This window comes from Artibeus jamaicensis, unplaced genomic scaffold (assembly GCF_021234435.1).
Source record: "Artibeus jamaicensis isolate MK-2021 breed Jamaican fruit bat unplaced genomic scaffold, CSHL_Jam_final contig_2259, whole genome shotgun sequence".
Taxonomy (NCBI): Eukaryota; Metazoa; Chordata; class Mammalia; order Chiroptera; family Phyllostomidae; genus Artibeus; species Artibeus jamaicensis.
The window spans coordinates 8,941,165-8,952,078 of record NW_026521468.1 but is presented as its reverse complement, the minus strand read 5'-3'; the positions used below and the strand labels follow the sequence as shown (position 1 = coordinate 8,952,078).

The window sequence follows — 10,914 nt, the reverse complement described above, 5'->3', positions numbered from 1 at the left end:
TTTGAACACACACCTTCTCGGGGATCCCGGCTGCCTGCTGGAAGGGCCTTCGCCCCCAGCACTCAGCCAGCATGCCGACAGGCCAGACGCACTTTGGTGTTTGCCCAGAAAGATTTGGGGTGAAGGGTAGACCACATCCCTCCCTTCCGCCAGACTCAGCTGCCCTGACACACAAGTTTATTCCAGACCCTCCAGAGGCAGAGGCGGGGAGCTATGCCCCCAGACACGGGACAGGCGGGCGGGGGGCCCCCCCGGGGGTGGTGAGTATGGGAGGCAGGCCCAGGGGGCAAGCCCGATGCAGGGCTGTGCTCGGCCCCACCCCCTGAAGAATGTCTCTGAAGCCGGGTTTCTAAGTCCTTGAGCCCAGCTGTGGGCACCTGGCAGCTCAGCAGGCTGGGTGTCTGGTGCAGACGGCCTGTAACCTCGAGCTTGACTTCACCACAGATCTGCTTTGGAATGACGCGGTTCCCATCCACCACCTCCCCCGAAAAACAGTGATGGGCGATGATCCACCGTGGGGAGCCGGGGGCCCGCCTGAGCCAGTCCTGTCTGTGAAATAAATACAAGCCCCGAGGCCTCGGCTCAGTGTCCCAGCATCCCGGCCGCACCAGTCAGACGCTCGTCTCCGGGGTGTGAGCCACCTCTCCCGCTTTCTCGGGCTCCGCCTTCAGGAACTGCTCCACCTCCCTCGAGTCCACACCGTCCCTGTCATCCACAGGGGGCTCGTGGCCCTTCTCCTCCTTGGCGGCCGCCCCTGGCCGCTTCCTAATGCAGATGTTGCCCAGTAGCAGCAGCAGGGAGGCGGCCAGCACCTCCGCCCCGGCCAGAAGGAACACGAACTGGTACACGTGCGTGGCGTCCAGGAGTCTGCCTGCAGGGGGCGGTGCGTCAGCTCAGCCCAGCTCCCGTGAGCTCCCCGCCTGTCCCACAGTGGACCGGGCAGGTCCTCCCTGGCACCTGCTAGCTGTGGGCCGGAGGACGTGGTGGCCCGGCTATGCCGGGCCGGGGTAAGGGTCCCTCCCACTAACAGCCACCCCACAGCGAATCCCCCTCCCTGGGATGGGCAGGTGCTGGGACTGGGCCCCTGCCTGCTGCAGCCTCACCTCCAGACGGGGGCCCGATGAGCACGGCGATGGCCTCCAGCAGCAGCACGAGGCCGATGGCACTGGAGAACTTGTGGGTGCCCACGATGGCCATGAGCACCTCGAACTGCAGGGCCCCCACCATGCCGTAGGAGATGCCGAAGAAGATGCAGAAGACCACCAGGCCGCTGTAGTTGCCGGCCGTGGAGCCCGTGAGGTCGGTGACGCCGTTGAAGAACATAGAGAAGCTGAAGAGGTAGACAGAGTAGGGCCGCACCCTGGGGAGCCCTGTGATGAATCCGGCAGCGGGCCGGGCGAAGATGTCGACAAAGCCCAGGACCGTCAGCAAGAAGGCGGCCCGAGCGTCTGGCACGCCCAGGTCCTTGGCGTAGCTCACTACGAACACGGGCGGCACAAAGAGCCCCAGCACCATGACGGAGGCAGCCACCGCGTAGACCACGAAGCCACGGTCCCTGAAGACGCTCAGGTCCAGCAGCCGCCGGGAGGGCCTCTGGGGCCCGGGCCCCACGCCAGCTGCCTCCAGGGGCCGCATGAGCGCGGCGCACACGCAGCAGTTGAGCAGCAGGCCACCCAGGATGAGGAAGCCGCCCCGCCAGCCATAGTGGTCCTGCAGCAGCTGGCCCAGTGGGGACAGCGCACACAGGAACACGGGGCTGCCCGCCGCCGCCAGCCCATTGGCCATGGGGCGCCGCTTGTTAAAGTACCGGTTGAGCATGATGAGCGATGGCTGGAAGTTGAGCGCCAAGCCCAAGCCTGGATGGGGGGACGGCAGGTGAGGTGCTGGCTCCACCCCCTTTGTCCCCAGCACATGCTCGGCAGAGGAGACCCAGTGTGCCCAGAGCCCTGTCCCCGATGGATGTGCCCGGAGGGGCGGCAGAAGAGGGAACACGGGCGCCCTGGGGTGTAGGTGACCAGGCTTCTCCATGGGCCTGAGCCATGGTCATCAGGCCACCAGGCACAGAGGGACCCCCAGCACCCCACCCTGCCCCGTGGCCAGCCCCACTCACCTGTAAGGACGCCAGTGGTGAAGTACAGCTGGATGACACTCTTGCAGAAGGATGCGGCCACCATGCCCAGGGACGCCAACAGACCACCCACCAGCATGACTGGCCGGCAGCCAAAGCGATTCACACACACGCTGCAGAGTGGGCCTGCGGGGGACAGCCACTGAGCGGCGGGTCCAGCCCTCCCCAGCGTCCCAGCTCGGCAGGCCCTCCGGGAGCTCCAGCCGCCCAGAGCCCAGTCGCAGCCGGACACTGTGCTGGTGTCTGCAGGCATGAGAACCAGCCTCCTGCCTGGTTCTCTGGGCCTCGCATCCGGGCAGGCACAGCTGCCAGGATGGGTCCCCGGCGGGGCTGGCCCTCACCTGTGCCGTATAGCATGGCGAGCAGGATGGACGAGATCCAGGCCGTGTCGCTGTAGCCAATGCCAAACTCACGCATGAGCTCTTTGAAGAAGACGCTGACCGCCTTGGGGAAGGCGTAGGAGAAGCCCGTGATGACGAAGCAGCCCGTGAGCACGGCCCAGCCCCAGCCCCCATCAGGGGCCGTGACACCGGTGGGGCCTTCGTCCACCACAGCCCCTCCCATGGCAGGAGGGCTGGTTCCTGGCTCCGGGTCCCTGAGAAAGGAAGCCAGGCTCACTGGGCTGTCAGGTGGTCATCCACCAGTGGCGTGGGGACAGACTCCTGCGAGGGCTGGCAGCCTGCCTCCTCACCTGCGATTGGCCCACCGCCCCCACCAGGCGGCTTCCGCACAGCCACTCCCAAGGGCAGCGGTTCTCCCGTGCTCAGCGGAGTCTCAGGCTTTACTTCTTGGAGGCAGACCTCAGGCCTCCTGCTCTGGGGTGATGCAGCAGGGCCCACAGGGTGGGCTGGCATCCCAGAGGGGAGGGACCTGGGGCCCCAACTGGGAAATCCTGCCACCTGGGGGTTGGGGCCAGACAGTAGTGCCATCGAGCAGGCAGGTGGGGACTGAGGGCAGGGGGACCCCACCCATGGCAACGCACAGGCCCCAGCTCCTCTGGGGAGAAGGGAGAGGCCAAGGGCTGGGCGGGTAGCAGGGGCCAAACCCAGATGCCTGTCTGCTGCTGGACTCGATGCTGTGGCAAGCTCAGGGCGCGCAGGGAGGGGCTCCCCACTGGCCTACAGGGGAGACCGGTCCAGCCACCAGGTGGCCTGTCTCGTGCCCCAAACCTTGCAGCAGTCCAGAGCCAGCGGCCCTCTTACTGCGCAGAGACTTGGCTCCTTTGGGACTTGGTAACTTGGAACCTGGGGCCAGACTTCCAGCTTGAGGCCCACCTCCCCCTTCGTCCCCTGTCCACCCCTCCAGCTGATCCTCGCACCAAAGATGTAGCCCCAGATCAGCCTGGTGGCTTGCCTCCTACCTTGCTGGACAGGAGCTGCTCCAAGGCGAGTCCGCTGCTGGCTGCAGGCGTGGGGAAGGAGGGCAGTCCCTGCAGCCGAGTCCTCCCCGCTGGCCAAACTCGGTGAACCAGCCCTCTGTGGGAACACCCGCTCCTGTGGCATAAATACTCCCACCTGCTCCGAGGCCCAAGCACCTCCTGACATTCCTTCCCATCAGCCCACTTCTGTCCTGGCTGCACTTCGGCACCTTTCCTCAGACCCCTCCTAGGCCTGCCACAGTCCCCTCCCCAGCGTCCTGGCCACACCACAGGTGCTGTGCCTTCCAGGGGGCTCTGACTTGGTGGGTGAGTGGGGAGACGCTTTTCAAGGGCCTCCCCATGTGATTCCAAGCAGTAGCGGCTATGTACGAGCACCAGCATTGGCGGTCTGGGCCAGTGCCAAGGGTGCCAGTTCTGGGAAACCTGAGAGAGGCTTGCTCCTCTCCGGCTGCCAGACCTCAGTGCCCTGGGCCTTGAGAGGCTCCCAGATGACAGGGAGCGAGATGGGGGCTGTTCCCGAGGCAGGGGCTGTGGCGGTGTCCGGGAACAGCACAGGGCCCTGCAAACTCGTCCACAGGTCTGTGGCCTGGCAGAGGTCCTGGGTGGCCCACGCACCTGCAGCACACGGGGAGCCTCAGTGCTTGGGCCCTACGAGCTCAGGGTCCGCGTGCGGGCCAGACACGCTGGTGGGCACCAAGTGGTGTGAGTCAGGAGGTCGCTGAGGGTCATTTTGAAGGAAACGTACTAGAAAATAGGTGTGTCTTAGGAACACGTTGTGATGGGGGGACGTTTAAGGCGGAAAGCAGGGGCACCCCAGACCCAGGGCTCGAGGTCAAGCGGTGCCAAGGAGGGGCATGTGTCCAAAACAGCCATCAGGAATGACAGCCCACCTCTGGGTGCCCAACATCACAAAGCAAGCCACGGCCTCCCTCCAAGCTCTGCCCGCCGCACCGGCCACCCTGCCGCTCTCTGGCCAGCCGTCAAGGGCGTGGGACTCCCTGGAGGCTCCCGGGGTCTGCAGGAAACAGGCTGGCTGCCTGTGGGATGCGGGGCATCCCCTGAACTAGCTGCTGGAAGTTGGAGGAGGCCCAGACACCAGGAGGGGACAGCATGTCCCAGGACCTGTGTGAGCCAAGTGGCTGCCATGCATGGCTCCTGCCACCAGGCTCTTCAGACTGCTTTACCCAGCTAACCGTCCCCCCAGCCTGCCCCGCCCGCGGTCAGCAATGGAATGGCCCTGCCCCATCCCCCACACCAGCTGCTCCTCAGTGAGGTTTCCCTGGGAGGTTGTGATTTGCAAGTGGGGGGGGTGGTGGGCAGAGGGAAAGGGGTGGGAGAGCAGGATGGGGGTGGTTCTGGTTTGGGGGCAAAGGGATTCTGTCCAGCAGGGCAGTGCCTATATGGGGTGGGGGTGGGGGGTGGAGGCAGGAGACGGCAGGAGTGAACCTGCTGGGTGAGGGACAGAGGGGCCTGCTGAGGCCCAGTCTAGACCAGGGATGGGAGGAGCGACCCCCTTCAGGGGCATTGGGGACCCTCACGTGGTGCTCAGAAAGGCAGTGGCAGTGCAGGATTGGGTGCATGGTGCTTGGCTGGCCTTTTGTGACATTTACCCTCCCAGGGAAGCACGCAAACCATGTCCCCAGCCCAGAAATAACCCTCCCTCTGAGCCTTAGAAAACCGATCCCCCAGGTCGGGGACAGGTGCCCTTCCTTGCCAGGTCCCACGATGGCACCACACCCTAGGCCGCTGGAAGCCCAGTGGGAAAGGCCAAGGGGCAGAGTCCCCGGGGTCCCTTGGAGGGACCTGAGCAGCAGTCACACATCTGAGGGTCCACTGTTCCTCCCAGGCCAGGCTTCTGCAAGCTGCTCCCTCGGGGTCCCAGCCCCTGAGCCAACCCCCAACTTGCCTGGCCTCCTCTGGCATCGCCCCTCCTCCCCACCCCCAGGCATCGCTCCCCTGCCTACATGCACCCAGGCTTTGAACTGCGCCTTGGTGTTGACAGTGCCCAGCCACACCCCTGCAGTCCTCACTGGCCCTGGCATCTGTACCGCAGTCCCCTCACCCTCTGTCTCGGGTCCTGTGTCTGGCCCATCAGCCCCCTGGAAAGGCCACGTCCCCTGGGTTTGGTGCGGCAGCTCCAGCCCTGGAGCCTGCAGCCTGTCCCAGTGCTCGCTAGGTGGCCTTCTGGGGCTGGCGGGCCATCCTCCTGCACTCCCAGCCCTGGGCGGGAAAGGGGCAAAGGCCTTCCTTCTGGACTCCTCCCTCAGCAGGAGGCCAGCAGCAGCTGAGCCCCGGGAAGCAGCCCCAAGTACCCCAGAGCCGGCAGGGGCGGCGGCAGACAAGAGGCCTCGCTGCTGCCCAGAGGAGGGAGAGCTTCCTTCCTTTCGAGCACATCTGGACCCTCGCCTGCCCGGGACTCGAAGACCCTGCCCTTCCTGGCTTGGGGCAGGATCCCTTGGGGCGGGAGGTGGGGGGTGTGCCTGCCGCTTCCCCTGGGGAGGGGGACACCGGGAACGCTCTGCGCTCCCAGCGTGCCTGGTGCCCCTGCAAGCTCTAGAGTGACTCCCATCTTCTGGCAAGGCCGGCGGGGGCGGGTGGAGGGAGGGAGGTGGCTGGGGAGCGGGAGCGGAGGGACCTCACACGCCCTCCACCCCCACCCCACCCCCCGCACCAGCGCTGGCGCAGACAGGCTGGACGCGCCTCGGGCTGCAGCTCAGGACTGGGCTTGGGGGTTCAGGCAGGGAGGATGCTCCGCCGGACCGCTGGCCGGCCGCGGGACGTGGGGGACGTGACCACGCGCCGAGGGAGGAGCCGCCGCCGTATTGCCTGGAGTAGGCGCCCCTTTGCCCGATGCCGTATTAGCCGGCGCGCACGAGGTGCGGGCTGTCGGGTCAGCGATCCCCGCAGCAGCATGGAATCCCGCGACTCCCTCAGGGCGGGCCGGCTTCCTCTTCCTCCGCTGGGGCGGCCCACACGCATATCTCCGGGACAGCGTCCCCTGACGGCCCATTTCACAGATGGGGACCGAGGCAACGCTTGAGGAGACCTAGACCCTGTCCATGCCGCTCCTCACCCCTAACCCCATACGGGTGTGCCCAGGCCTGACCTCGAGGCGCCTCGCGTGGGTCGACTGCTCTGTGTGGTGGCTTCTGCACTCACCACCTCCCAGAAGGGCAGCCCCAGCCCCCCCCCCTCACACTGCCTCAAAGCTGTCCTGGGGAATCCGAAGCCCCCAGCCTCACTGCCCCTCCAGCTAAGGTGTCCGGCTAGAGTCAGTGGAAGCCAGGTCGTGTCCTGGTGTCAGGCCCGAGGTCACGTGGGGTCGTTACAGAGCCTGCCTTGTGACCAGGCCCCCCAGGGCCCACCCCAGGCTCTGTCCACACCACAGACTGCCGGGCAGGAAGGCCCCACACCCACCTGGCCACGGCTGCGGGTGTCCTCATCGCCCCTGTGGGGCAGACCTCCCACTGAGGAGCAAGGCCTCGACCCCCTGCCTGAGCCCCAGGGCCCAGTCCGACCTGTCAGCACCCACAGCCCTCGGGCCTTGGCAGTGAGGCAGGGACACCCTGGAACCCAACTGCACAGCATCCACCCCTGCTCTGGGCTTTGGTTGAGCCCCACGCGCTTGGGTTGCATGGGGGAGCGCACAGCCACCATCCACTGACCCTCACTCAGACTGCCTGGCCACAGCCGTTCTTTCGGCCCAGGCGCCCCTGGGACAAAGGGCACTCTGGCCCTCCCTCCTGCCCTTTTGTCCCTCCCCTAGCCACCAGGCACCCCCAGTGGCCCAACTACTTCCTGTCCACTCACAAGCTTGCTGGTCACCGGCCTGGTCCACTGTCCAGGAAGATGCATTACCAACCCATTGTGCAGATAACCACACTGAGGGCCCCCCGCCCCAGCCCCTGGTCTGGGCCTGGGAGGGGGTGAGGGGAACCCAGGGGGCCCAGGCCAGTTCCTGGTGGGCGTGTAAGTTTAGGGTGAGGCCAGGAGAGAAAGGAGGTGAGGACGAGGGCTGCCCCCATGTTCCCCACTTTCTGGGGGGGGGGCACCAAATATAGCTGGAGGGCCTGGGCTGCTGCAGGCTGAGCTATTTATACCCAGGACCTGGCCACCGGGCGCAGCCACCTCCTGGCTGGAGCCCAGCCCCCGAGGGCTGCCCGACGGAGGGGTGGCTGCACCGGGCAAAGGCAGTTGACCAGGGGTGGCCTGGGTCCGAGGGCGCGGAGGGGACGCGGCCTGCTCTGGGGTGCTACCTTGAGCGGTGGGAGGCTTGTCCGAGCCTCCGCGCCTTGGACCGGCAGGGGCAGGGACAAGGGGGGCAAAAGCGCGGGCTCAGTGCCCGGGCAGATCGGAAGGTCCCGGAGCCTGACCCCCGGCCCGTGCGGAGCATCCAAGCCGAGCCTACCTGCAGCCACTCGCCAGTCCGCTTCTGCCCTCCTTCTTGGCTGCTGGGCTCGCAACAGGGGCGACTAGGTGCCCTGGTCGCTCGCGCTGCACGTCCCCCGTGCACGTCACGGCCGCTGGCACCGCCCCTGCCGCCCCGCCCGGACCCCGCGCGGCCGAGGGAGGGGCGCCCCCTGCTCCCAGACCAAGCGTCGCAGTGCTCCCACCGGGCCGGCGACCCAGGAGCGGGCCCAGCCGGTAGACGTGGCTCCTCGCCCGACCGGACTGGTCCCGCGCACTCCGAGCCCTCGGTCAGGCTGCCCGGCGCTCGGCCGCCTCCCGCCCCTCCGTCTACCGGCTTCGGTGCGCGCTGGCTTCCAACACTGGCCGTCCCGGGACCTCCCTCCCGGGCAGGGATCTCTCTCCCCCCAATCCCGGGGCCGCGGGCATCCACCAGCAGCTCTCGTCGAGGGTGTTTGCGGACCCCGTGGATTTCCCGTCTCCGGCCTCCCTCCCCAGCCCCGCCTGGGGTCTGCACCCCCATCCAAACCTGCGCTTCCTCCGGGGCCGGGATTGGGGCACGAAGGGCGGTCCCTGCGCTGCCTAAGTGATCTTGGGCGAGGCGGCACCCCCTCTGAGCTTCCGTTTCCCCGTGTGGCTCAGAGTTCTGCGAAGCGGATAAAGCCGCTTGCCTTCCCCTCACATACCCAGAACGTAGACGTGCGGCGAGTGGGAAACATCCGTCCTTCCGCAGACCGTCGCCCTTGGGGGAGGGGTGGTTCTGCCGGTAGGGGGCAAGGTACTCAAACCCCACTGGTCTCCTCTGCCACTGGAAAGAACTAAGGTTTGAGGAGGCGCCAGGCAGTGGGACTTTCGGACTTTCTGCCGGCGGGGGGGGGGGGGGGGGCACTGGAGCTGAGGCCACGGGAACACTTTCCACCTCACCAACCTGGACTGGCACAGAGGGTCCCGGGCTGCAGCAGGCAGGGCCGCTGCCCACTCTGGCCACTATCACAAAGACCCCAGCAGGTCCAGAGTGGGATGGGGGCTTCAGTGGAGGGTAACCTCTCCAGGGGCCTGGGGGGCCCAGACCCCACACGCAAAGAGGGGCAGAATTGGCCTCCTGCCCCCTGGTCCACCATGTGACCACCTCTTCTGAGGTGCCAAGTCCACTGAGGCCCCTGCTTTTTATTTTGGACTCTGAGACCCCCTCCCCCAAGCTCCTTTCCATGCCGTTGGTTCCAGGCGTGGGAAGTCACTGCTGCAGGCCCATGTGCTCCAGGGGCCCCCAGGGCTGTCCCCGACCTCCCTCCCAGGTCGGCTGAGGCTTGGGGTGTTCTCCACCTTCATCTGGAGTGTTCTACTTGTGCACGGGGACGGAGGAGTTCCGAAAATGACACTGGAAACCTGGAGAAGCTTCTGAGGGTCTTGGTGGCAGAACCCAGGGAGGTGAGGGGACAGGCCTCCTGTTCCTACCGGGCCAGGTCCCAGGCTCCAGGGGACCTCCCGGGGCTTGATGGAGCCACACAGAACCCAGTCTTCAAGCCCCCACTGGACGCCAGGCCTGTGGTTTGCCCAGCAGGCTGCCGCCACCCCATGGACAGGGTCGGGGCAGGCCCGGCAGAGTCAGGGAAGACAGCTGAGTCATGGGCCAGACACTCCTGCCCAGCCCCCACCCCTGCCCTGGGGCTCACAGGGGGTCCAGGCTCAGGAGAGTCCCTGCTGTGCTTAGGGACCTGGTGCACAGTTGTCAGAGCGGGTCTTTATGGTCCCCCCACCCCTGCGGCCACACTTGCCCTGACTCCGGGTTGGAGATGAGAGTCTGCCCAGCCTGTGAGCACAAACCTGACTCACCCGGGCTCTCGACCCAGGTGGCTGTTAGCCACGGCTGATAAGTGGGGCTGGGGGTCAGGGTGTCCTGCTCACTAATGAGTTACTCCCCCTGACCCCATCCTCTGCCTGTCCTCAGCGTGTCCCTGTGGCAGGAGCCACACGGCACATGGCCTTTTGTAACAGGCTGCTTTCACTCGGCAAGCGTTCCCACGGTTCATCCGTGTTGCAGCTTTTATCAGGTCCCTCCTGTTATGGCCAAATGATAGACAGTTGGCTGTGTAGATGCGCCCCACTCATCTGTCGGTGGGCACCGAGGTCCTTTCCACTGCTCAGCTGTCATGGGCAACGTGCTGCACACAAACGTCCCTGTGGAGCTTCCGTGGGGACCTGTCTTCGTCTGTCTTGGGGAATGAGCCAGGAGCGGCTGCAGCACGGGAACGGCCCGGCAGCGGCGGGGGGGACCCAGTCCCTCCACATCTGGACCATGCGGCTGCTCTCCCCTCTTCTTTTTTTTTTTTTTAAATATTTTATTTATTTATCTTATAGGGGAAGAGAAGGAGTGAGGAAGAGAAACATTAATGTATGGTTGCCTCTCATGCGTCCCTCGCTGGGAACTGGCCTGTAACCCAGGCATGTGCCCTGACTGGGAATCCAACCGTGATACTATGGTTCACAGGCCCGCGCTCAATCCACTGAGCTATGCCAGCCAGGGCCTCTCCCCTCTTCTTTTTTTTTTTTTTTTTTTTTTTGATTTCAGTTCAATGCATTAATATTTATTTGCAACCTGTCTTTTTTTTTTTTTTTTTTTTGTTTTTTGTTTTTTGTTTTTTTTTTTTTATTCATTTTTTTTCCCTCTTCCCCCCCCCCCCCCCCCGCCCGGTCTCCCCCCTCCCTCCCATTCCCCCCCCCCCAAGTCCTCATCTCTGTGTCATTCATACTTGTTCCTCAAAATCCCTCCCCCTTTTTCCCCTTAAGTTCCCTTCCCTCTCCCCTCTGGTCGCTGCCCACTTGTTCTCTATTTCCTCTCCCCTCTTCTTAAAGCCAGACTCGTGGCTTTGACTCCAGTTTCTTGAGGACTGATGACCTGGAGTGCCTTTTCGCGGGCTGCGGGCACTTGGCCTTTCCCCACTGGAGAAACGTCAGTTTGCGCCTTTTCGTTGAGTGTGATGAGGACGTGTTCTGGACCCTT

General features: G+C 65.1%; 1 protein-coding gene across 8 annotated transcripts; it reads right to left on the bottom strand.

Moving 5' to 3' along the window:
• Window positions 1-144: 144 nt before the first annotated feature.
• On the bottom strand, window positions 145-8,737 carry SLC16A3 (solute carrier family 16 member 3). Of its 8 annotated transcripts, none has more exons than XM_053661323.1 (7): window positions 8,443-8,524; window positions 4,122-4,250; window positions 3,489-3,603; window positions 2,470-2,723; window positions 2,111-2,254; window positions 1,104-1,856; window positions 145-871 (listed from the first exon to the last, which is right to left on the bottom strand). In XM_053661323.1, exons 4-7 carry the CDS (start codon window positions 2,690-2,692, stop codon window positions 612-614), a joined length of 1,380 nt encoding a protein of 459 aa, XP_053517298.1. In that variant the 5' UTR covers window positions 2,693-2,723; window positions 3,489-3,603; window positions 4,122-4,250; window positions 8,443-8,524; the 3' UTR covers window positions 145-611. The 8 variants fall into 8 exon arrangements, with proteins under 8 accessions (XP_053517298.1, XP_053517297.1, XP_037013869.2 ...); XM_053661322.1 differs by lacking the exons at window positions 4,122-4,250; window positions 8,443-8,524 and adding exons at window positions 2,820-2,943; window positions 7,915-8,005; XM_037157974.2 differs by lacking the exons at window positions 4,122-4,250; window positions 8,443-8,524 and adding an exon at window positions 8,600-8,737 and having other exon boundaries at window positions 3,489-3,621.
• Between the last annotated feature and the right edge of the window lie 2,177 nt (window positions 8,738-10,914).